Consider the following 26,603-nt stretch of genomic DNA (forward strand, 5'->3'; position numbering starts at 1 on the left):
AGCTGACATGCAGCTGACATGAAATGAACATGAAGCTGACATGAAACTGACATGAAGCTGACATGAAGCCGACATGAAGCCGACATGAAGCTGACATAGAGCTGACACGGAGCTGACACGGAGCTGACACGGAGCTGACACGGAGCAGCCACAGAACAAAACTGGACCAGCATAAAACATGAAATGTGTTTAGAATAGGCAATGAGCCTTCAGCTCACCTGAGACAGGTACTTAGGAATGAGCTCAGCCACCAGGCAGTCTGTGGCCGAGCTGACCTCTGACGGCTTGATGACTGCACAGTTTCCTGTCAGGGACATTAACCGTTACTTCACACAGCTTTAAACACACGACACATAAGAACAGATTACAGCATCGATACGGAGATAGAAGCTGCATGAAGCTTGGAACCGTCTCAAGGATTCAGTCACAGCTTGCTGATATTTAATAAAAATGTCAGCAAGTTATAATAAAACATAAAGACTGCAGACCTGCAGCAATGGCTCCAACTAGTGGTAAAATAAGGAGTTGCAGGGGGTAGTTCCAGGGTCCGATGATGAGCACAACTCCCAACGGTTCCCTCCGCACAAAACAGTCATCTAGTTTTGTAGCCTGTGAAAACGACAGAAAGGCATCAGCTCAACTACAACAAGCTTCGACACACTGGGTTTTGAAGGAACATATCTGTGATTGTATCTCCTAAAATTAAAGCTTCCACTTCTCTTATTGAGGGCTTAACACTTTAAGGGCAAAGCCATAAGCTTACAACCAATTCAAAATGATTAAATCATGTCAGGGGGAGTTTGGTCATCGCTCTGTTCTGCTTGTCCTTCCTGCTCTGATCTACTGCCCCACACCACAGCGTAAACAAGACTCAACATTCTTTACACAATAAGTATTAACTAAATGTTTCCTAGTAAAACTAGATTATTGGATTAAATGTGAAATTTTGAAATGATTTCTAAAATTTCTAAAAGCAGATATGACACGTAGAATTGGAATTCTTAAAAAGGATAAAACTGCATTTTTGCTATAATATTTTCAGGATCCTGTTATCTGACGTTTCTCTGTTGCGGTAGCCTGAATGAAGAGCCAACATCACTACACAGAACTTTTAATGTCTATAAACATTTCCACTAAAGGATGGTGTGGTCACTAAGGAACATCTTAATATCTACAGGCCTCACATTTCTTTATAAAGGTCAGAGTTCATGATTTAACAATGAGAAAAGGGATGACAAAAATGTCATCCCAGCAGAACTCCAAGGCTTTGAATATCTTCATAATCCCCAAGACTGTTGGGGAAAATATTCTGTGGAGTGAGGAGACAAACATGGACGTTTTTAGAAGGCATGTCCCCTTTTTACATCTGGTGTAAAACTAACTCTGTACTACAGGATAACACCATGCCAACGGTCAACACGTGGACTTCTTTGCTACTTGAACGATCTGCTATAATTAATGGAACCACAAATGTCCTCTTCTGAGAAAAATCCCTGAATGTCATCTTATCAGTTTGCAACCTTAATAATCCTGGCCCGTGAAAAGAGCTAAAAAAAAAAACCAAACAAACAAAAAAAAGCCCAGAAAATAATAAAACAAAGGCTTTGGGTGCTTTTGTCAAACGGTGGACTAAAATTTTTTCAAGATGTGATGGTGAGACCTTATGATGTGTTCTCACCAAATGTGTTTTGAGCATCAGGCGCGTCTGGTTTACATTCAGAGTCTGTGTGGAGGCGCGTTTCGAGTGGCGCAATTTGAACCGTTTGGAGCGTTTGACGAGTCAAGTGAGTCCAACAAGGAGCGTTGCTTCACACAGACTTTGGATGTAAACCAGACATGCCTGATGCTCAAAACGCGTTTGGTGTGAATGCACCAAAAGTGCACACATGTCAAACTTGAAGTGCCAGACCTGTTTTTGAAGCGCATAATGCATTTGATCTGAACGCACCATTAAAACAAGCTATTCATGCTTAATCATTTACCCCATTCATCCCTAGAGACCCCAAATTTGGGGGGAATTGCAATGGTTTCACAAAACTCTCCGGAACAAAAACCCATCCAACATGGCTGAACTAAAACTATTTTGCAGTGAGTGGGTCAGCATTTTTATATCAAAGGTTCCCTGGCAGTTATCAGAAATGCTTCATAGCAGATGTTGCTGCCAATGCTGGCACAGCTAGGCATTAAGTTACCATAGTAAATAGTTTTTTGTTTTTTTTAAATAAAACAGTTTTAAAACCTGTTTGTTTATGTTTGCCCTATATTAAAGGCTTGTATTTAGAAAATCTCTAAGGGAACAAATACTTTCTCCCAGCGCTCTCTCTCTGCTGCAAGCAGCAGCAGCGAACGCAGCGTTCTGGTGAACTTACCAGGTTTTTGGGGACATACTCTGGCTGAATCCAGGTCGCCACGTTGGAGATGGCATGATGCAGGTCATTGGTCACTATTTCCACCTCGGAGAGGATGCTCTCAAATTTTGGCTGAAATGCAGAAGCAGCAGTGCAGACAGATGTTATCCCTCAGCAGAAATTATGCGTACTGATCTGAATCGCGTATGCAGCAATAAAAAATTAACGACAAAGTTGAGTAAAAACTAAGCAGGAACTTTCTGCAGTCGGATGGTTGTGGCAGGAGTAAAACAACAACAAAAAAACTTTCCTCTTGCATCATAGTCAGGACAGTAAAACAAGTAAATCCCTCAGATTTTGGTTGCGCAACTCTTGTGTGATCATGTGGTGGTGCAGTCTGTGTAATACCGGTGTCAGGTACCTTTGCTAAGTCTTGGTGTAGCGCTTTTACAATCTGCTCCTCGTTGTCTTTGACCAGGGCCAGCAGCTTGGTGAGCTGTGTTCGACGAAACTCCAGCGGCAAAGTGATGCCTGACCTGAAGCCCGTCCGTAAACGCTCCAGAACCTGACTGTGGGAGTCCATCCCTGCACCTGGAACACATCATCCCATTCAGACTTTTAGGAAAGGGTTTAATACCAACATGAAACACGTCTGGAAATTTGTTTTGGTAAAACAAGCAATAGAGTAAGTTCTTTTTTTTTTTTTTTGTAGACAAAAAACATATTTCTCAAGGTGTAATAAAACCTGACGAGCCTGTCCAAGTGATTCAGCAAAAGACGAGGATTAAAGAAATGCATTAAGTTTCACTGTTGACTCATACAAAAACTTTAAAAATAAAGAAACGGTGATGAGCAATGGCTGACTGGGAATCTTACTGTGAAGAGGCAGTTGTCTTTAGTTCAAACTGAGGTAAGGAAACTCAACAGAAATGTACCTCATTTTGCGATAGGTCAGCAGAAGTTGGTATCACATTTGATTTCAGTAAAGGGATATTTTACTGCTTGGTGACAATTTAAAAAATCTGAAACACACTTGGGTCAAACCTAACCTGGATTATTCTAAACCTAAGAGTCTCTTTACAATAAAATAACTGCAATATGTGAAACTTTTACTAATGAGGCAATTCAATGCGTTGTTTCAACTTTATAAAAAAAATGATGAAATGCCCTTTCTGAAGTGAGAGATTTGAACTTTGTTGGCCATTCCCGTGAAAAAAAAATTAACTTGCCAAAAGACTTATTCTTTAAAAAGGAAAAAAAGAAAAAAAAAAAGGTGGTGATTATTAACTATTCCATTTCTAAAGAACATGAGCAGTCATTCACACCTCTACCAGTCTTACCCATCCATGTCATGATGTAATGACCTGATGGTTGTGTTCAAGGTCCCATTAAAGTTTGGGGAATTTTAGATAAATAAATTGGCTCAGGAAACAATTTCACATGAAACATTTTAGAATTGAGTAAAGAATTTTAAACACACTAAACCTGAAAGTTCAGATCACAAATGTAGTGACAGATATCACCACCTTCCTAAAATAATGACCCAAGTCATTTTTGCCAGAAGTGATTTTTTTGTTTTGTTTTGTTTTTTTTTTTTTTTGGCCTAAGTCATCTTTTGGAAAAAAATAACTTTGGCCATTATTTTAGGAAGGTGGCGACATATAGCTGTGATCCAGTGTCTCATCTTCGGTTTTTAATGTAGAAAGACAATAATAGAATAAAACATGAACAGAGGCCTGACTGGAACCATTCAGGGACATAATAGTAGAGATTCCAGTAACTGACTGACCACACATTGTCTTGTTTGATTACGCTCTGTCAATCTGGAGTCACACAGACGGTTTTCCCCAAGTCAAACTGTTTGTTCTTAATCAATGAGGACTATGGCACTCAGCATTGTGGTGTCAAGCTGAATCCCATCTGAGGTTGTTGCAAAACTAAAAAAAAAAACAAAAAACACCGAAATAATCCTTTTGTGTTTTTTCACAAAACCAGATCACATACCAAGCTTTCTGTTCACTGTAGAATAATCTGGTTTCTGTTTGACCAGGTTAGGGATTTTTGACTTTTAAAGAGAGAGAATCGGGAGTCCAAGTTTGTTAAAATAAGTGAACTAGTACCAGTGCTTTATCACCGAATCAGATACCAACTTCAGCGGCAGCGAAAAACTCTCCCAATAACATACAGATGTGTGTATCAAAATATCTGGAAGCGTAGGATTTGTCATGTTCTCTCTTCAACTATATTAGACTGCTTTAGAACGAAATTAACATCTGTAGAAAATTATACAAAATTAGGTTGGGAAAATTATCCGCCTGGGCTCGCGTGCATAAATCACAGAAAACAAGACAGCAAACACTTGCGCCTGATTGATACCGGTTAGTTTACAATCAGTTATGGGTTGATCCAGTTCAAACACTATCAGAGCTACTCATAGTTCCAAAAGCACCACAAATGTTCGAGCAGAAATATATATATATAAAAACACTCCGTCTTCAACAAGTTTACAGATAACTCCCAAAGCACATGACAAACTTCGTTTATTTCCTCTATTTCTTACATTATGTACAACCAGTTCGCCTATTCTGCTATGTATCCCTCCGCAGTGACTGGTGAACCTTGTGTAAACAGCTCAACATTAACTGAGATAAGAGATACAGCTGCGATTTATCTACCTGCTGATGCGCTGGTTTCTCCAAATATCAGAGTCGACAGCAGCCGTCTTGAGGAGCCAGTGCTTCAGGTGAGAAGGATTTCTGGTTTCCGGGTGGTACGTCCTCTACCGGTCTCGGTCCTGTTCCATTTGCGAGGTGGGACTAGTTTTTGTTCTAGCAGGAAAAACTAGCCAGGCAAGACAGAACGTGCACCCTCACCCCGACGCTCCTTCCTGCCACAGCCGACATTTTATTCAGAAACTTCTGGGAAAGAGAAATACTAAATGCCTTTTGCCACACAAAATATTGCAAAAAAGAATCGCATTTTAGATTGCAACATTTTAGCAAACCTAGAGCTCACAAAACTTCGGCATGTCATGGTGGGAGATTTACAATTAAAAAAATCTGAAATCTTTGAATCTGCGAGTGGTTGATACGGATATATTTTTAAACAATTTAATCAGAAATATCTAATACTTGCATCTTTCTAATGTTTCCAGAGAATGGGCTTATTAAAATAAAACACCACCACCACAAACATTTTTATGCAGCTCATAAAATAATTACTGCTGCAACAAATCAGTATTGATACAAAATTTTATTTTCACAATATCAAAATTGACAGAGCTAGAGCAATCCAGAGATTAAAATGAATTAAGAGGGGAAAATAAAGAATATTGTGACTTTTCTTAAGTTAGTTACATATCTGGCGTTTATTTGTAATGGTGCTGAGCAGCAGCACTTAGAATGTTAAATATCACGCACGTAACAGACGACAGACAAAAACGGAAGAAAAATAAATGGAAGAGGGGCATTTTGTATTTTCTTCTGTCAGCAACAGTTATACAAAGTCAAAGACAAACGCACTGAAGGATCTCCTTAACTGATAAAATTTGTAAAATTTCCTACAGCTGTATCTCTGAAAAAGAAAAAATAATTGCTCCATCCAAAAAATTCTAAAACTAAATGACAATATTAGTCATAAAAAATAAAAAGAACACTAGAAAAGAGTTGAGCTGAAAAAAAGGTTGTATCTACACAGAGTGAGGAGTGACACAGATGGAAGAAGTTGGCTGAAGGCTTTAAGAGCAACCCCCAAATAGCTGAGAAAAAGCGACAACAGTCATGGGCCCAGTATCTGCCACGCCTTTCCACCTTCCACTGCGACTCATCTGTCAGGCTCGGGCAGTCGGGCAAAAATTCAGCTCTTCAGGCTGCAGCTGTGCGAGAGCTCTGGAGGATCGGGCGGGTTTTCCGTCTGCTTCGAGTTCAGACTGAGAGAATGGTCAGGCAGCAGGATGGAGGGTGTTTGGTGTTCAATGGTACCAGAGTTTGACACGTGATGGCTGGCTGTTCAAAGATTTACAGGAAATAGTCAGCTACTGGCTTCTTGGAAGGGATGCCTCTGGTCTCCTGTGGTGCCGCCTCGAATATGATGAACTCTCGCTGTAAATGCTCGTCGAGCTCCAAGATGGCTGCCACATTTCCACACCTGGTAGTCAGGAGAGACAAGAGAATTGGTTTGGTCATTCTAAACCAATATAACGAACTTAGGTTGAAAAATAACCTTTGATTAGCATCACATGCAACACTGCACGTTGCAAACATTGCTGCCCCTTCCAAAGACTTCATCTGTAACTAAAACTAAACTCCAGACATGTTTGACCCGGCTGAAGACGCGCCAACTGCTGCGCATCAGAAAAGCCGTAGTTACAGCAACGAGAGATTCCGTAGGAATGGGTTTCCATACATCACACATTCCAGATATCAGACTAGCTTATGACGTGCTCACTTTGTTTTGGTCTGGCTGTGGTGTCACGCTGATTCTCAGCTCAGGTCGTTGGTGGTAACAGATGGAATGTACTCTGTGGTTAGCTCTACCTTCTCTGAGTTCAGGGGAATATCTAGCCTGGCTAGCCTTCAACCTGTGGTTTGTTATGGCAGGAATCATTAAACAGTTTTACTTTCACCTCAAAATCAAGACATCCATTTTATTCCTTTTAACTTTGTGCTTCCTGCATAGATCTTATCAAGGTAATTTCTTTTCAGACATGGCCTTAAAATGAATTTTAAGACAAGCCAAGTTTTAACATTTGTTAATTGGGTTAGAATTGTGTATGTCTGCATCTCAAGGAATAAAGAAAATAAAGAAAAAGTCTTTTTCTCCCCTACCTCTAAGCAAAATGCTGGTTATCTCTAACTCAACTAAATATATTGAAATATGGCTGGTTGGATGGACATGATGCTCACATTGATGTTAGTGACCAAAGCTAGTGCAGGGGACCATGTGATGTTGGGAAAAAAAGGAGCTATGTGAAGAAAATTATTGGTCAATCTCAATCCATATAATCCTTGAAATTATTTAAAAAACAATTTCATTTTTTTAAGTTCATGCAGCCCCAGATAAAAGTCACTTCTACATAGTGTAGGATCATGCAGGAGGACAGTTATAAGCCTGTGGCAATAAGCAATAAATCAATTAATCGCATGATAAATTAAAAGTAGCTCAATAGATTCAATAATTGATGATCAATATCTTCTAAGGGACAATTTTGTTCAGAGGCACTTCATAATCCATTTTATTTATGGTTTTGGTTGTTGGTGGTTTTTATTATTTTTATTTATCATTTTTGGTTGTTGTGTTTTATTGTATTTAAAGTATATTCCAGTTCCAGTGTAGAGTGTTTTGTACAAAATTCAAGTTTATTACACTTTCAGAAGGCAAACCTGCATTATCATTATATTAACTGAAAATGGTTTCAAAATGACAATATTATCATTTACCGTAATAATTTCTAGGACAATTTATCATCCAGTAAAAAGTGTTATTGTGACAGGCCTAGACAGTTGTTCAGTGTGTTTTGCCTCACACTGAGGCAAAACAGGGTTCAACTGAACATAGTGACCAAAAACACATTTTAAACAAAGCAAAATATGGATTGTCTGTTGCAATAAGTAGTAAGTATGCCACAACACTACATTGATCTGCAGTGGACCATGGTTTATAACACTCAGCAGCAGCGGCTGTCCTGTCAACACTGAGCTGGACCCAACTAAAGCCTCACCTGTAGCAGTAGTTGGGTGCTGACCACACAGTGAGGACCGTCTCATTGAAGTGCCACTTGTAGCCCTCCATGACCAGCTGGTGGGCCCGGCATATCATGTGGATGTCATTGGCGGCGTTAAACTGAGCCACCACGTCACTCCCAAACAGGTAGCCGGCTCCTCTGGGACTCACTCCCCACCCTGTGGTGTCTGAGAGCAACAAAAGAGAACAAAAACATCAGCAGGAAAACTCCTCCTTCCCTCATGGAATCGCTGACTGGCTGGAACGTTAGAAACCAGAGAGAGGTTGAAGAAACCTGCAGATAGATACCTTCAGGGTCTGACCACAGAAGGTCACACATGGGCCCATCATGAGGCACTTCCTGTTTCCTATCAATGGTCCTGATCTGGTCCAGTGTCTGGATGGAGGGAGACAGGCCACCATGCACGCAGAAGATCTGCGACACACCAAGTCACATTAAAGTGTTGCTGTAAAAAGCGACCAGTCAGAGCTGAGCGGTGAACACATCTCACCTTTCCATCAATGATAGCTGAAAGCGACAAGTAATCAAATATCTCTGTGCAATATCTCCACACGGTGACGGAGCCATATTTGCGGAGGCATTCGTCGTAGAAGCCATAGACCTGGGTGATTTGCCGGGACTCGTGGTTTCCTCGGATTAGGGTTATCCTATCAGGATAACGAACCTGATGTGAGAACAAGAGGAGGTTGGAAGATGAAATGGAAGCACAGAAATACAAACTGAGGAATATGTGATCACTTCATGTTCACCTTAAGAGCTAGCAGCAGAAGAAAAGTCTCCACGCTGTAGAAGCCACGGTCCACAAAGTCCCCCATGAACAGGTAGTTTGTCTCTGGAACATCACCGCCAACCTGTTAAACATTAACAACAGGACAGCACTGTCAGTACAGATTACCTTCATTTCATAGGTGGGGTAGGAGAGGGAGTTCATCACACAGAGAAAGGAATTCAGGAGTAATGCAATCCAGAACCAGCTGATTATTACAGCATAACAACAACACAGGTGAACATGTATGAAATAGTCTGCATTCCTGAAGCATCAATAGAATGCTGCAGGGTTTGCTAATAAATTATGCGTTTCCCATTCACTCTTCCCCAAACAGATTCCTGTCATGTAGTTGAACACTGGGGTGGGTGGGGGAGGCATGAGAGAGCCGTCAGTACTGACCTTCCAAACACAAAAGGCCAGCCACTCTGAACTACAGCTTCCTTCCTAGCTACTGACTGAAACACATCACACCTCTTTCTCTGATCTGGACTCAGAAACAAACACAGCCCTCATCTCTGTAAGAGGGAGCAAAATCAAAAACTTCAACTTATTGATCTGTTTAGGAATCAACAATCAATGAGGCTTGATGCCCGCTGTGCTGAGTCAACAATGAAAAGAACGGATTAGAAGTATTTTTAATGCAGACACTCGTCATCTGTAAGGAAAGGCAGCGTGTCCATAAACAGTTCAACATTATCTGGGTTCAGAATGTTGGTCCAACTCTTTTCTTACAGAATGTGAAATCGAAATGGAAATAAAAAGGTAGTTAAAGCTCCATGACACTGGTCAACAGCCAAAATGGAGTTTCTCCAACTGTTTTAGGATCATTCTGATGAGCTGAATCCAGAAATCACATTGGTTTTGCTCAATCAGGTCAACTCTCTGAACTATGGAGCAACATGAGCATCAAAATGCATGACTTGTTCTCACATCTGGATCGATGTCCTGAGAATCTGGACCAATGAGTGATGAGCAGGAGGAGAGATTCCATCAGGACAGAGAAGAGACGGAGAATTTTACAGTGAAGATGTAATGTTCAATTCACATGAACTTACCCTTATCAGTGTTTATTATTCAATTTACAGAAATCCAGGTTTGTAGCATTTAATTAATACACTGTGTTCAAAATAATTTTTTTCTCCTAAAATCTTTTTTGGGCGAGAAATATTCATGGAAATGAACTGATAAATGTTCATTTTAGTCATCAATTTAGTCAGAAGACTGGATTTCTCTAAATCAAGTTAGAATAAAAACCTGACCTGAATGAGAAAAATGGATTTCAGTTTTGGATTCAGTGGTGCAACATATTCCTAATTCAGCTGAAAAAACAGACAACTTCCAAAAAATACTTTTGTAACCCTATTCTGCAATGTAAATGTTTCTTTATATTTTAAAACAACAATGTTGGTAAATGTTGCTTTTGCATGACATAATTTTTGAAACGTGGTTGCTAAGGAAATAAAGAACTTAAACAAGAAAAAACTTGATTATGAGCTCCATTCTAATTTTGACCTTTCAAAAAAAAAAAAAAAAATACACATAATGGTCACATTTTCTCTCGACAAAAATTGGAAGCAAAAACAAATCAAGCACTCCTTTTGGACATTGTGTTGAAAGTTTCATGGTGACTGTAGCTTTGGGGATCCATCCACAGACTGCATTCAGAGCTACTCACTGTGAAAATCAATGAATGGTCAGAAGGAAGGGTGAAAGATGGAGACTTACTCTGAACAACTCCTTCAGGTCATAGAACTGTCCGTGAATATCTCCACACACCTGCAACAAGAGAAACGTTTAAAAAAAGACTCCATATGACACAGACTATCAGTGTAACACGTGCTGGATGTTCCTTACTGTGACAGGAGAGTCTACCCTCTGAACGTTGCTTTCTTCAACCAGAATCTCTCTGAAAATATATTCAGATGAAAAGGAAATTAGAATTTTATTTATCTATTTTATTTAAAAGAATAAAAACCTGTAGGAATGTTTGGACAGTAACTTCTGTCCAAACCTGCAGCCTTTCCCACTGCAGGAAGAAACTCAGCTCCTGCTCTGCATGTGCTGTTCAGACTGTAACGCCCAAATATTCACTCTGCATGTGAACCTGGTATTAATAACAGTCCCATAAATTTAAACTTTACAGAAATTAATCTATAAAGTTTATAAATTCCTGTTGTGGAGGAGATCCTGCTGCAGCCACAGAGTCCAGTACTGGATTTCCAGCTTCTGCATTACATCACATCAAACATTCACTTCTGACCACTGAAGAGGTCAGTATAGTCAAAGTAACACAACAGAAATGCTTCTTCAGGATTTTATTAAGAGGTAGACTAAACCTACAGAGGTTATAAGAGCCAATAAATAAAAACTTCATTTGATTGGGCAAATAATCATTAAAGAAATGAAAGAATTTTTTTTGTGTGCAGATTACAGTTTATGTGACAAAAGAAAAATTGTAAAAAAATTAAACTCAAAGAAGAGGACAGACTGGAGACACTAAGCAAAAATCAACAGGTTAACTGGTGCAGGTTAACATGAACTGTTTTTTAAGACTATCTTAATAATAAACTAATAAATATGACAACTAATGTTGGGACAGTAAATGAGCTCAGAATATTCAAATGGTGAACTATAAACATAAATGAAGTCACGTTAAAATGGTTCACACTGAACCTTAAACTAGTTCTAGTTAAGGATCAACTAGCCAAGGCCAACCACTAGCAGAACAGATTTGGGTTGGTTTAAACTGTTAACTACTACATCAACCAACATACATAACTAGTGATGATGGCAGATATTAGTAAATCTTGACGTGGCAATAATATTGGTAATATTGCGACGATATCAGGTTTAGTATTTGTGTGTTTTATTCTGTCCTCTGTTTCTCAGCTGTGCTTCCATCACTCTGCAACCTTTAACCTTTTGGGCAACATCACTAGTGTCTGCTATGAATTTGTCAATCAGGCTAAATGTTACATCAGCATGTAAAATACAAGTTCAGAACACTTCAAATATATTAGCCAACAATTATTGCTCTCCAAACAGTCCTTTGCGATATGAATAATTGCACACACTAATATTGTGATGTGATGTACAGTTCACCCCTAATAGTGATCCAGGCAATGGATAGACATTATCAACTTTGGTCAAAGGTCAGCTGACATCATTTACAGATAAAAATCTGTTTATCCATTTTATTCTCAGAGAAGAAATAGAATAACGATGACTTATTATACAATAAAATGGAAACAAACCTTCATTAAAACTGCTTTTACACACGTCCACCAATCACAGAGGAAGAAACTAAGCAGTACTGCATTTCATGACTATCTCAAAAGCTAACATCCTGATGTGCTCTCAAATTATTTTTCCTAAAAGGAACACAATATGGGCTCTCATCCACATATTTTTTGCACAAAAAAGAAATAATGTCACACAACCAGAAAGTATCTACAGTAATATATCCAGAATCTCCATAACAAAAAGTTATTAGTAAGCTTTATTTGATCATGATGTTCATTTATGATACTCCCAATCAAAGCAACACTGAATTATATGTTTGTATCACTTTTCCAGTTAGTTCTAAGATGACAAATAAATGCAGCATTTATATTTTCAAATTGTGAAATATTTCAAACTGTCAATGTAATCACAGTAATGTTTTCCAGCATAGTTGCAAAACTACATGGAACAGCTTGATAAGGAGCAAAGTTCATTGTTACAACAATATCTGGGTTACTGAGGCTCTGTCATACATTCAAGTGTAAAATTTATTGTTAATAGCTGCTTTTTCTGCAACTAGGAAACAGAACCTGAAAAAATAATTAAAGCCTTAAGAGATGGACACCTTTGAGTGAGTATAGAGTAAACAATTCCTAAGTATAAAACATATGCAAATATAAAGATTGTACAATAAATGATAAGTTTAATTTTATATATATGTAGCCACTTTAAAGGCAACAAGAAACATTTTAGAAGGTAAAGAGGTGGAAAAGTTCTTAAATCATTAAGAGACTGACTATAAGTTGTTTCATTTAAAAAACAGCACATACCAGCAAAAAGCTACTTTTTCTATAAAAACTGTTGAGATGAAACTACAGAATTTAAATTTTTCCAGAAGCTGGACAGATTATTCATAATTAGACCGAGTCTATCGCAAATCATACTGTTATCACAACACTCTCCAACATTTCTGCATGTTGCACATTTCATTAAAATTTTGTATCTCTACTTACAAACAGAAAATGCGATTATTTTAAAACTGAAATGCCCAATGTACTTTACAAAGCAATGAAGATTTACTATCATTTCTTGAGACGTTTTAATGCGATTATGGCCGAACCAGTACTATGACTTTTTCTTATTAATTTACATGTATAACTACTGCTGCACTCACCTGGCTTTGGCACACAGTGCTTTCACTTCATTTTCCTTGATGAGCTCACAGCGTCGGAGCTGCTCTATTTGTCGGTCCAGGTCACTGATGTCCCCCATTGTCACACACATAGAGCTGTTCACACTATTCACGTTTCACACACCGGGATCCCTGAATGCTCGGCTCCTCCAACCCCACAGCAACCGAGCCTATATCCAGCACGGGAAGAGGCCGGAGGTCCGCTTCAGTCACAGAGTTCTGAGTAAAAAAAGCTGACGGAGAAATAAAACAAGGTCATTTATTAAAATGCAAAATAAACAAGCTGAACATTCAAAATAACCAGCCTTGTATTTCCTGTGAGGCTACATATACGCGTAGTCCAGTCTTCTAAAAAGTAAAACAATTGTAACTTCAAAAAAGTATTTAACGTGAAACAGACAAAAAATGAGGCAGAAAAAATAGGTTATTTCTTAAGGAATGCGAGGCCTATGGGCGCAGCTTAACCTATGCTAGCCACTAGCATGTTAGCTTACATCACCACTAATACGTCAGAGAACAACTGATTCTTTGAGAACTAAGACAACCATTTTGTTCAAGAATTTGTCGTAATGGTTGGACAAATGCCTCACAGTGGACATCAAACACCTCCCTGTATTCGATGGCCAGTTGTTTTAATGTACTATGTCAATTTGAGAAGACGAAAGGTTGTAGCGCCTGGTTAACTTTACATTCGGCAAAAACGCTGGTTAGCTCTCCTTGGCTAACTTCACTAGCAAGACACTACCGCTAACGCGCTTCGGAAAACGGTGAACATATCGCGTCTGAATCGATAAGACTTTAAAAACGTAATTACCGTGTCTCTGAAAGCTTGAAAAACAGTCATCAACGTTACTCTCCGTAGATAGTTGATTCTTTCACCACTCGTTCACCGGCTCCACTCCCTCCCCCGGTATCGTCTTTGCCGGTTCAGTCCTGCTGTGCTCACCACCAACGTCAACCGCTCCACCGTAACTTCCGGTGCGGGGGACGCACATTGCTCCAACTTTCAACCAGATGATCAGTATCTGACTGGAAAAGCTTACAAACCAGGCTAAACTACATAGAAATATAAATCTACAATGTGTAACTGAGTCATAAAGACAATTCTGTTTTCAAGGCTGTGGTCACAAATCTTTTTTCCCCCCTTGTTTTTAAAGAAACGGAGATATTTTTGGTGGCACGTGTTTGATTTGCCAGTGACTAAGAAAATAAATATATTTAAATAAATATATTTATTTTCTTAGTCACTGGCTGAGAGACTAAGGGAACTTAGTCACTTAGTCAATTTAGAATTGTCAATTCTAAATTGTTAGAATCAGTTTTCATTTCAATACCAGACTGAAAATCCACTATGTCTGCAGTTTATGTAAAACTTTGTCATACAGCTTCAGGGATGAACTGTTTCAGCATGTTTATCTGTATCTCCATAAATATACTGCTCAAAAAAATAAAGGGAACATTTCTAGGCCTCCATTGGTTAATAAATTTGATTTCCATTGATGATTTTTGTGTGATTTTGTTGTCAGCACATTCAACTTTGCACAGAACAAAGTATTCACTGAGAATATTTCATTCATTCAGATCTAGGATGTGTTATTTGAGTGTTCCCTTTATTTTTTTGAGCAGTGTATATCCACATACACGTCACTAAACAGCCTTTTTTAATGGTAATCTGTAAATTCCATTGGATTCTAATTTGGAACTTAGACATGATTTCATTTTGTAAATCCAAGATCCAGATTCTGATAGGTTAATGGAACAATGCTACTGTATTTACTGCAAATTATGAATACTAACACTGTTAAGTATCACTGCAGTCTGTTTGAGTATCACCAGTAGCACTTGTACCATAGATTGACACTAATGCACCACAAGGCAGGCTCAGGTGTTAGGGTGTTAGTATGAAAATTTTTCCACGGCACTGGGAACTATTTAATAATAATAATAATAATAATAATAATACACCATCTAAAATTTTTTTTTATTTTAGAAGTTTTTAATATTATCATTAAAAGAGTATCTTATCAGTTCTTTTGGGAGTCTTCCATTATGAGACCATTTTTAATAACTTATATCCAGTATTACTGTAGAACAAGACCCACAGAAAATTAAAACATCATTCTTTATTCAACAAATGAAGAAAGACATGGGCATAAAATCATACACAAACTCATGATAAAAATAAAGCATGTCAGCCATGGCATTATGATCACATCAGTAGGAATGAGCACACTGGTTCATTTTTGGAGACATTTCTGAAAACAGAATGCAAATCTTCAAACAGCTTATCGGTGCATGATATAACTATTTTCTTGTGAGTAATAAACTAACTGTATGTTCACAACTAAAAGTTGAAAGCGGATTAAATTTGACTCATTAAAGCTCTGAACATTGTTCAACCTTTGGGTTCATTGATCAAGTTGGACCACTGACACCATTACAATCAATACAAAAGTTTAACGCAGTTAATGTAGCAATGAGTAGAAAGACTGTATAAGCCCTAGTAGAAACTAAAGATGGTAGTAAAGGCCCATCTTTGAAGCAAAACAAGACGCAACCTTTTCAAAAGCACTGTAAAACTCAACTAAAGACGGAGCTTCCAGTTTGATATTCAGATTGTTTAGTCTAAAGGTTAGGATATAATTTACTGAGAAAAATAAGAGGTTTTTCCATTTCCAAAGTTGTATCTATTGGCATATTAGTGCTTTTCTATTATCTATAAATATCTACTGAGAAACTGATTTATTTCAAGTTCATTTGATGAGGAATGGTAAAAAGTAAACATTGTCCTGTCTACAGGCCCAGTCCCTGATTAGGCTGCAAGAAGTTAACCTTTAAAACTAATAGTACAAATAAACCTCTTTAAAACCAACATTAAAATAAGACTTCAATACTACCTGGAATATATTTAAATACAACAAACAGTGTCAAGAATTACTGTTGTTAGTTTATTAATCAGTGAATAACTTAGCACCACAACATACTAAAGATCTGTTGTTGCATCAACCTTCCAGAACCTCTCAGATCTTCTGGTTCTGGTTCTGCTCTGAATCCAGAACCAGAATCAAACATGGAGAAGCAGCATTCAGCTTCTATGCACCACGAAGCACTTATCATGTTAAGCACTTTGAATTGCCTTGGTGCTGAAATGTGCTGTGCAAAGAAACTTGACTGCAAGATTTAATGAGGTGCTTAGTTGTATCTCTGCCCTCTGTGTCCCAGTCAAAGGTTAATACTTTCCATGTCTATTGATGTTTTTTCAGGAAAGTAAGAGCTTTTATTAATCAAACACTACCACACTGGTGGTTTCAGGTCCAAGTGCTTTCAGTTAACAATGAAAAAGTGAAGGTATTTAAAACACAAACATGAAGAGCTATTTTTTTAACATCAATATTTTAAAAGGATGTAGCAGAAAATGCTTTTAAGCAAATGCTCCAGTTTACAGGAGCCTGTGTAATCCCTCCTGAAGATGTTACTGACTGACTGATTATAGAATACACTTCAAACAACTACTCTGTATAAAGGATATCAGACTTCCTGTCACTGAATGACATGAAGCAGATTCAGACGAAGTAGCTCTGGGTAGAAACATATTATTTAATGAGTTTCTTAAATTTGTTTTATGGAGCAGACACAATATAAGGCAGAGGTTCTCAACATTGTCAGTATTTCCATCTGGACTTGTGAATCCTCAAATGTCCTGAGATCCCCTTAAAAATAGAACTAAATAAAAGAATATGGTATAGTATTTTTAGCTATAAATATCAAAACAGATAAAATCAGTACTTATGAGTGAATAAAAACAGATCCAAGTGGATACATTGTCTGCTGTCACCACCAGCCTCTTTCACTGGTATTTTGTGGGTTGGAAGCTGAACAGTTCTGGGAAGCACTGCTGATCAAAGTTTTCTTCTCAACTGCAGAGGATTCAGCAATTGGTGCTGCTGAATTCAGAGGGAATTCTTTATGTGTAGATGAGGATTTTTATGAAAGAGTTATGCATTTTATTCTAAGTCCCAATCTTTAAAGAAATTGTTGACATAGAGTCCTGCTCTATGTTGGTTATTCTTCGTCACAGGGAACAGAAGTAGCTATGTGTGGGGAAAGCTGCAGCTCCAGCCAGAGCTATTCCCAGACTGTCTCCCACACTGGACGTTGCCATGGCAAACTCTCTGTATCTGCTTTCAGTCTGTGGGAGAAAGGACATCCGTCAGGAGATGCTTAGAGGTATGTTTATGTGCAGATGCAGACAAATGTTTCGCCATCCTGGTAAAGATGTGGATCAAATGTAAACATCTTTTAATGCAGAAGAATCATCTCAAACTCATTTTGGTTTTTAGAAAAAAAATCATTCTTTAATTGGAGTAAATTTACTACGAGGGACAGATGAGAGGGAATAATTAAATATGTAAGGGGAAAATCCCCTCTGACACCTTTACCAACACACCTGCAGATGATGGATTGCACAGCCTCCGTTCTCTACTGGATACAGTTTAATCTTCTCTATCACTTCACAATAATGAAGCAAACGGAGAGAAGGATGCTGTTTGATCAGTTTTAGATTAATTTATCAAAATATTTTGAGTTGCTGAAAGATGCAAAGATAATCGTATCTATTAATAAACACAACCTGACTCCATTGTTTCATCACTAAGACCAATAGGAATGGATGGATTATGGTTTGACTTTTTTTGAAAAGTGTCAAAAGATGAATTAGATTGAATTAGATTGGTTCATTGATTGTTTACTGCCAGAGTCCACCAGATTTGTATTTAAATCCTCCTGCTATATCAGGGAATTCAAGATGCCATGCGATCAAACAAGCTCCCATACTGTTGCAGCTAAACAGGCCCACAGCATCACTGCTCCTCCTCCGTACATAGTATGCACTGGCAGATGTTTAAACCAAACACACCTGCAGTGGCTCAATCTGCGTCTCATCTGGCCAAATCAAGCACTTCCAGTTAAGGTCAGGGTTTAGCAGGTCTGCACCCCAACAAATGTGTCTGTGGTAATGTTTTTATTAAAACATTACCACAGACCACAGACACATATTCCCAACATGCCATTTCCACCTAACTGAATGTTGTTGATATATTCTCATTGATTTGTCTCTCATTTTCTATGAGATTTATGCTTCTGTGATAAATGATGAATTCATTTAAAGTGTTTTGGGGTTTTTTACCCATTTTTACCAAGCGAGGCAACAAATTTGTCCACAAATGCAAATATAAACCAAGAAAGTCAAAACAGTAAAAATATGCATTCTTCAACTTGAGAAACGGGTAGGCAGGCAGGCAGGCGGACGGACGGACGGACGGACAGTGTTACCTCCTTGCTGATGAAGTGGAAGGTGTTTACATAGGCCACTCCTCCTAGCAGACCTTCATAGAGAATAATACCAAAGACAATCCAGATGCTGGGCAGAAACTGGAAGAGCACAGCAAAGATGAGGAATACTGCATTCACCATCTGTGGCAGGCAGAGAGGAGGACAGGGAATAAAGATTTAGAACAATCTTTAGAAAAGACAGTGAAACTGCAGAACTTGAAGCACTCACACATTCTATGCGAAAATGATCATCTATTATCTGTGACATGCTTGGAAAGCCTCAGCTGTGCGGCAGCTGTCATGCCTCTTGGCATGAGACATTTTTGATCCTTTGCTGTGTGGTCGGTCAGTTCGGCTCTGACTGTCCTCACTGTATAGTTGCAGTCCAGCTAATATACTTTCCTTTTCTCCAGCCAAAAAGATCAGACTTGTTCATGCTCTTTTTGTAATCTACTGTAACCAGTCAACATGTAAACTGACATGTGTATAGTCCATCTGGAATGACTATCATCTCAGAGTAAAACTCGCTGTAAGACCGGGAACTTTTGTTGAATGTTTTCCATTTGAGAATTTACAACATGACCAGCTGCAAGTTGTCCGATCAATTAATAAATATATTTCAGTGCAACCACGAAAACACAGGCCTCCATAGCAACACTCTTGAGTTCATTTTGGGATACTCCAAGGTGTTCCCAGGTCAGAGCGTAATGTGGGTAATCTGGTCAATCTGGGGCCTTCACAGTGGGACAAAAACAAAATGCCATCATTCTGGATGACAGTGTAATTCGATACAGATAAGCTGTGAAAAAATGGAGCTCCTCTGCCTTCTCCCAGTGCTCCTAGTACTAACTGTAGAAGTACACAGGTTGCTAAGAAGCAGCCAATCAGAGTCAGAAGGAGGGTATTCCTGATTTTTGGTTTTCCTGTAATGGTGAGTTGTTTCATTAATCAGCGCAAACAGCAGGGTGTTTTATTTAGGTGGACTGAGAAAAAAATGGTTTCGGACCCCCTGGTTTAATCTGAGGTTGTATTTTTCTTCTTTCATAACCAGGTACAAACTACATAATAATTACATTTTTTCTGTCCCTCTGTAAGAAACACAAAATGCTGTATTGGTATATTGGTATATCTTCTGCTGATGGATAAGGATCTTTTATTTTAATTTCCATAGCAACTGAAATATTACAAGTAGAAAACATTTATCAAATAATTTTCCAATGATAAAGAAAAGTCTGCTACTGTACATAATAAATCTATCAGCCAAGTTTAATAACTCAAAAAGAATAAACCAACAAATACTGAAGCATATTATTTTTAGAGAGAGATTCCACCTGGTGTCATTTTCCACCAGCTGGCCCTTCTGGGAGCCTCCTGCACTTATTTAACAGGCATTATTTCTAATTCCTTTAAGCAGACATAACCATATAAGGTTCTGCTGTATTTGATGAACCTGGCTACAATTTTGATAAGCTAGCTACAAGTGCAGTCACATGTTACCATGGTCACTGACAGCTAATGCACTTCTAGATTTGTAGTTGGTCCATTTCTCACCTGCAGTAGCGAGAAAATACAGGTTTTCCTGAACTTTTTCAAACGCAGAGAGGATCGGGACACAAACACACCAACCTGGTACAAGGTCTGGTACCTGAGCAAATACACAAACAACCAACAATCAGAACCTTCTACCTGAATGAAACAACATCTAACAATTAAATAAAAAGACAGTTTACTGACCAGCGATACTGTTCCGCATGCGATAAGGAAGAGTTGTGAAAAAACAGGAGCTCCATCTGACAAATACAACAAAAAGAAAATCAAAATTCTTCACATCTAAATGTTTCTAGTCATTTTATTGTTAAAAAGAATAATTTGTCCTTCATGATAGTTGCAGCTTATAATTCCTAGCATCTCACAAAAAAATTACAGCATGCAGTGAGATGAGTGTGAGGCCAGAGGTCACTATAGACCTTACCAAGCCTTGGTTGATGAAGTACTCAGCAAAGTAGACCAGTCCCAGAGGAATAACAAACGGTAACAAGCCCTGTTCACAGAAACAATATACACTCTTAGTGTTTGATGACAATGAAGAAAATCTTCCAAACGTGTGAGAGATGCACTTACCTTGGTGACAGCTAACTTCTCCTGCAGGGTGACCGGTCCCATGGTCCTGTCCTCTGTTACAGTCAATGAGGAGAGAATAATCAGTCACTACACATGCATTCACTGTGGAGATCATCATCATCATCATTACAGCTATTACAGTTACATGATAAAATATTCATAACCATTTTACTCATGTCACACTACAGCTACAGATTTTAGTGTATTTTATTGGGACTGAATGTGACCAATCAACACGCTGTTGATCAACAAACTCAACTGCATTTAGTGTTGCCTCTGCTCAGACAACGGTAAATGTTTTGGCCTAAATGTTAAATGTTTGGTGTGGATGAGAAGGAACATGTCAAATCCCCATAATTCCACCGTCCCCACAATCAAACATGGTGGTGTTTACTGATGGGATGTTTTTCTGGTCAGACCTGATGGGAAGATGGATGGCACTAAACCCAGAACATCAAAACATCCAGGTTTGGTTGGGTGTATAAAGGGTTTAATCTAAAGGTGGGACTTGAGTTAATTACAGGGTTAAATTGAATCAAAGTGCTATAGCCAATCAGTTCCTCAGTGTTTCAGGAACTCCTGATCATTCCTGGAACTTGTTTGTGGACCGTGCACGCTGACGTTAGCGTTGGGGATGCTACATGTTTAGCATTGAGAAGCTATTTAAGGCTTGAATAGCTTCACTGATAGGCTAACTCATTTTAGCACAACTTGAACACAACAATTTAATCAGATCTGTTTCAGAAGCAGAAATGAACCTGAAGCAGCTTTGTCCTCCATCATTTTGTTTCGCATCAGATTTTCAGGCGTGCCAGAAACACAATACAAAGGTTCCGGCTCGGGTCTTTTATATTCTCATCATAATACAGGTATGACAGTCATATATTCACTCTTTTTCTCTCTGCCTTCTTAAATCCAAAAATAAGTAGTTTAGACTTCAACACATATACTTCTGGATTTTGATAATTGCTGTGTGTAAAGTCATGACAAGGTTATTTACTTGATGTTTGTTCTGTTGCTGAATTGAACTGAGATGAACTAGATCATTTAAAGTCCTGAGTATGCTTCATCAAATGACTCTTGAGTTTAGTAAAGATGTTCTATCAACCTTCCCCACTTATTGGTGACTTGCTTATTTTGTCCAAAATTAAACTGATATAGAAATATGAACAGACTTTTTCCAGCAAATCAAGCTTACATCCAGATTCTTATCACTTGCTCTGAAAAATTAAAGCCAAATTAGTGGACAGCAACCACATTACATGATAACAAGCATGCCTTATGAAGAAGAAGTCTTCATTTAGAGATTAATTACTTTCTAATCAAACCAAATATCAACACGTTTTCCTCAAACAGAAAAACTGACATTTCAGTCAGATCAGATAAAACCAATGGAAGACGTGTCAGTCTTTTAAGATATGATGCAGGCCAACTCATATTGATGGACAAACTCTGATATTACATTAACTGATTGACCAATTACAAAATCAAGCATTCTGGAAATTCTATGTTAATGTTAGACATCCTAGATGTTGCTGGGAGTTTTACCTGGAGCTGATGTCTCCAGGTCATCTTCTAATTCGTCCATCAGTCGCTGTCGTTCCTCCGAGTCCACAGGTGGACACTCTGTCTCCGACCTGCTCCACTGAGGTAGAGAAGGTTCAGGAACCAGCAGAAAGAAATAGCTGGTAATGGAGGAAGAACACATACATATAATGATCATGTCAGACATTGATTCTTCTTTGTAATGTGTTCCTACATGACATGAGTTTTAAGGGTACATCCTTTTTCAGCCTATTGTCCCACAATAAAGCACAAGAAATTACTGAAAGTGCTTACTAGATACCTCAACACATACCTGCTTTGCAAAGGTTTCCATACCAACAGACTTTCAGACTGTTTATTTCATTGGGATTTATTTTAATAAACCAACACAAAGTAGTCCAGAATCATAAAGAGCAAGAAAATATTTGGAAATTGCAGAAGTGTGCCTTTGTTTCCCTGCATTCATTCTGTTACTAGCTCACAGCACAGCTGCGTCTCTATCAGCTCTCCAAGTTTCTGAGCTCCCGCCTCACAGAGCAGCTCTCCCATGCAACTCCTTCAGACTAGCCAGCAGCAATTAGCAAACAGCTGATGGAACTGCACATCTACAAAACTCACAGCATTCAGTTTCTATGCACCACAAATCTGGAACAAACTTCCAGAAAATTGAGAAACAGCTGAAACATTGAGCTCCTTTAAATCTAGCCTAAAACCCTCCTATTTAGAGCTGCTTTTGAGCCATAATAACTGGATATTTGATGAGTATTGATAATTTTGATGATGGCACTCATTAAAATTTAATGTTTGTTTCTGGTTTTTCAATTGTTGACTACATCTTATTCATATGTCTTTTTATTTTTGTGTGTCTATGAGGTAAAGCACTTTGAACTTGATTCAAACAGCTCTGAACAGCTTTATTGCTGAAATGTACTGTACGACTGCGCTTGTTTGATTAATTATACAAGCTAATTCTCAGAGCAATGCTGGTAAAAACATCATTAAAGGGTCAATAGAGGAGCCATGTTGTGATGACTTCCTGAAGGCAGAGTTTCAAAGAAAAGGAGCTTTTAAAAAGACAGTAGCCCTTTGCAAGGTGCTAAATTAGTCAGTAAAATTTCTTTTAAGTCATATATGATATGTACAACATTTTTATAACAACTGAAGGTAACATAGTTGCTTGATTGAGTGACACTGCCCTTTTAAGTCTGGTGCAATAAGCAATTAATTGCGTGATAAATTAAAATGAGTTCGGTAATTTCTATTCTGACAATTAACTTTTTTTGAAGAGTAAGTTTATTTACATAAACATCATAATCCATTTTTTTATTGTTTCGTTTGTAAGTGGTTTTTATTTCTATTTTTTTATTGATTGTTTTTGGTTGTTTGATCTTGGATACTTATACATTAAACCAGATAAAAACTAAAACTGTTCTGTCATGTTCACAGAACCATGCTCTGATGTAACTTCAATATCCAGAATTAATAGCATGAGAACTTCAAATTTTTTTCTAAGCTCAGCATAAGTGGCTTGTGACCAAACTGAAACGGCGTCATCAGTTTGAAAAGGGAGAGACTGTCAGCACGTTTCTAATACTTCCTGAAAGCAGCTCATTACAGAAGTAACACGTTTTTAACAGCATTTCAACACTTACCTAGCTAGCATTGCAAACGGAACAATTAACATGATGAGCAGTGTTGTCCGGGGGGAGAGATGTGCCTGGATGAGGCCTGCATAGAGAAGGGAACCAGCAACACCAGCAGCACCAGTCCCAGAACCCCAGCCTTCCAGAACATTCCTGAGGATGAAGGCAGCAGAGTTACTAACCCCAAGCCACACAGTCTAAGGGTTTACACCTAATATTATATGATGGATAATGGAAAGGTTTTCACACTCCTTGAACCCTTCCACCTTTTGCCCAAATATTTCAATGTATTTTGTTGGAGTTTTATGTAACAGAACTACATGGGAGCTCTAAGGATAAAACCCAAGGACTGCATAACATTAGAAAAACATGAAATATGCAAAAATGTTGTGGAATATTATGATAATAATATAAGTTGCAATAAATTAAGAAATACTTAACAATATTAAGGATGAATTTGCATTTGCTACATTGGAACTTATTAAGCAAACTTGTTTCCATCTTGCCTTTAAAGCATTGACTTACTTTTTTTTGGAAAAGCCAAAAAGCAACTCAAGAGAGCGTACTTTTTTATTATTTGTGAAACTGAGAAAGTTATTTCAAATTTTGACATTTACATCAACCTTTACTAATGCGATGATTCAAAACATGCATAAAAAGACATTGAAATGTATATGTATATATTATGTTTCTACATAATATAAAGAGTAAAAGAGTAAATATATAAAGAGAAAATGAAGCCACATAATTCTGTTCTTTGTAGCTGGGAGAATGCATGGACATTTTTATCCAGCAGCCACAGTCCAGCGCATACAGCGGTAAAACCAACTGACCAAACCTGTCCATCTTCTAATGACGAAGTGAGCGAAGCTCCACTTGGGCTGAGACCCAAATGAAAGAACAAAAACATGCAGAAAGAAAATTTGGCATAATTTGGCCTTTAAGTATTTATTCACATGTCATGAATCATATTAAAATGACATTCGTCAACATGATCAACATTATCCTGCAGGTTGTAGCACAGTCCCACTCTTGGTTATTATGTTTGATTCAGTTTAAGCACCTTATAAAACTCAAAAGAAACTAAGACATAGATGACGGTTTTACCTGTTGAAGAAGACACTGAGTGACAGGAATGATAGTTCCCCCAGCCCAGAGCTTATACTGGCAAAGATCACTCCTGTAACAACACAGAGTGAGCTCAGTGTGAATGCAGGAACTTTTAGCACACATGCAAAGAAACCAAAAAGTTTATACAGAAACATCCCCACCTTAGCATTACTGTACAATTTTCCTGAACTGAACTGAGTAATGTAGCAGTGCGTCATGGTAAAATGGTAAAATTTATTTGAAGGGGTGTGCATAAGACTGGCATGACACTGTCATAAACATAATATAACACCTGTCATAAACATAAAGGAGTCTTCATGAATGATTACAAGTGTTGTCGTGAATTATCATTAGGGAAATAATGACATTTTTAATGCAAAGTTGACACTTTTAACTCACATTTAATCCCAGTTTTACTGTAACTTTGCATAAAAATGTAGTTATTTACCAAATAATGCTAAGATGATATTTTTAATGTACTTTTAATACAACTATTAATGCACAGTTGCATTAAAAGGGTCAAAATTTCATGTATACTTCAAATACATTATCTTTGTTGTTTCCTGGACTCTTCTGAGGGCGTAGCAGCAACATGCTGCTGTGTTAAAACTCTCAGTTTGATCACATCAGTTCGCCTCCTTTGATAAGAAATGATCACAGAAGGGTGTATTAATAACTGCACTTATCATGATGAGCTGCTTCAGGCTCATTTCAACATGAAGCTGTGATATCATATCTCCATGCATGCAGAGAAGATAAGGTGCAAACTAAACTGAAATGACTAAAATCTATCATCTAACGCCTTCATCATTATCAGCTTCACCACACATACCGAGAAGAGTTGGAGCATCAATAATTACCAACAATACTTAGCCACACAGCGAAGGAAAAGGAAACAAGCAGGAAACTTGCTGCTGCCATAGCGACACAAAACAGCACCCGAAAACTAGAAATAATAAAAGAATTTGCTTTTAGAGTTTTGGAAAAGAATGGATCCTTACTTTAATTTTCTGAATAATATAAACAATTTACAAACTGTTTTACTTGGAATACTGTGAATAAAAATTAAGTACTAAAAAAAAAACACTAAAACTTTCAACATTCTTCCCATCAGATTTGCTTCTTAAACATGTCAAGCTTGATCAAATATACTTATGGAATTTGAAGTAATATTGATGAACTCACCCATAGGGTACTTTGTGGATCACAAAGGGAGCTGAAATCTTGATGAAGAGTGTTGGAAGAATGTCAGCCAGAAGCACAGCCTGCAAACACACATTACCTCTGTTTACCTTCATTCATTCTGATCTAACAGAACTTATTACGAAAAGTTTTTTCCATGTTAAATACAGTGCCTTCCTAAAGTATTCTCATCTTCACATTTTGTCACATTTCCTCAAACTTCTAAGGATTTCATGTAACACAACAACAAAAGCTACTGTAAGGCTGTGAAGTGAATGGAAAAAGACAGACCACTTTATTTTTGCAAGGAAAAATCTGAGAAGTATGTCATGAATTTGTATGCATCCCCATTTAGTATTTTACCCCTGAATAAAATCCAGTCAAACTTTCAGAAGTC

The 26,603-nt window shown here is 38.0% G+C and overlaps 3 protein-coding genes across 4 annotated transcripts in view; all 3 read right to left on the reverse strand.

The window, feature by feature from the left end:
* aldh3b1 (aldehyde dehydrogenase 3 family, member B1) overlaps window positions 1-5,227 on the reverse strand; it is a 9,349-nt gene extending 4,122 nt beyond the window's left edge. The window contains exons 1-5 of one of the 2 annotated variants that reach the window (XM_016662662.1): window positions 5,028-5,227; window positions 2,770-2,939; window positions 2,370-2,480; window positions 489-609; window positions 219-304 (exon numbers count right to left, since the gene is read on the reverse strand). In XM_016662662.1, coding sequence (XP_016518148.1) covers window positions 219-304; window positions 489-609; window positions 2,370-2,480; window positions 2,770-2,931 — 480 coding nt within the window. In that variant the 5' untranslated portion in view covers window positions 2,932-2,939; window positions 5,028-5,227. Of the gene's footprint in view, window positions 1-218; window positions 305-488; window positions 610-2,369; window positions 2,481-2,769; window positions 2,940-5,023 lie in introns of both variants that reach the window. The other variant, XM_007575616.2, reaches the window with a different exon arrangement.
* A 354-nt stretch (window positions 5,228-5,581) lies between these two features.
* LOC103154364 (serine/threonine-protein phosphatase 4 catalytic subunit B) lies at window positions 5,582-14,246 on the reverse strand. The gene is made up of 9 exons (XM_007575617.2): window positions 14,089-14,246; window positions 13,257-13,507; window positions 10,715-10,766; window positions 10,586-10,636; window positions 8,841-8,942; window positions 8,582-8,755; window positions 8,379-8,505; window positions 8,068-8,257; window positions 5,582-6,494 (listed from the first exon to the last, which is right to left on the reverse strand). The coding sequence occupies exons 2-9, from the start codon at window positions 13,364-13,366 to the stop codon at window positions 6,365-6,367; spliced, it is 936 nt and encodes a 311-aa protein (XP_007575679.1). The 5' UTR covers window positions 13,367-13,507; window positions 14,089-14,246; the 3' UTR covers window positions 5,582-6,364.
* Window positions 14,247-16,851: 2,605 nt separating this feature from the next.
* The window catches only part of cln3 (CLN3 lysosomal/endosomal transmembrane protein, battenin), an 11,762-nt gene continuing 2,010 nt past the window's right edge, over window positions 16,852-26,603 (reverse strand). Inside the window, exons 5-15 of the mRNA XM_007575618.2 lie at window positions 26,210-26,289; window positions 25,885-25,970; window positions 25,022-25,094; window positions 23,924-24,067; window positions 22,275-22,411; window positions 20,727-20,779; window positions 20,578-20,646; window positions 20,340-20,395; window positions 20,157-20,250; window positions 18,606-18,746; window positions 16,852-17,463 (exon numbers count right to left, since the gene is read on the reverse strand). Of these exons, the coding sequence (XP_007575680.1) occupies window positions 17,347-17,463; window positions 18,606-18,746; window positions 20,157-20,250; window positions 20,340-20,395; window positions 20,578-20,646; window positions 20,727-20,779; window positions 22,275-22,411; window positions 23,924-24,067; window positions 25,022-25,094; window positions 25,885-25,970; window positions 26,210-26,289 (1,050 nt within the window). The 3' untranslated portion in view covers window positions 16,852-17,346. The remainder of the gene's footprint in view (window positions 17,464-18,605; window positions 18,747-20,156; window positions 20,251-20,339; window positions 20,396-20,577; window positions 20,647-20,726; window positions 20,780-22,274; window positions 22,412-23,923; window positions 24,068-25,021; window positions 25,095-25,884; window positions 25,971-26,209; window positions 26,290-26,603) is intronic.

Source organism: Poecilia formosa, unplaced genomic scaffold (assembly GCF_000485575.1).
Source record: "Poecilia formosa unplaced genomic scaffold, Poecilia_formosa-5.1.2 Scaffold383, whole genome shotgun sequence".
NCBI classification, from domain to species: Eukaryota; Metazoa; Chordata; class Actinopteri; order Cyprinodontiformes; family Poeciliidae; genus Poecilia; species Poecilia formosa.

Coding starts and splice junctions, on each gene's coding strand:
- LOC103154364 (XM_007575617.2), bottom strand. CDS start 13,366: ATGTGTGTGACAATGGGGGACATCAGTGACCTGGACCGACAAATAGAG. Junction 10,767..13,256: donor GCACTGTGTGCCAAAGCCAG/GTGAGTGCAGCA, acceptor ATATATTTTCAG/AGAGATTCTGGTTGAAGAAA. Junction 8,506..8,581: donor CAGCTATCATTGATGGAAAG/GTGAGATGTGTT, acceptor GGTGTGTCGCAG/ATCTTCTGCGTGCATGGTGG.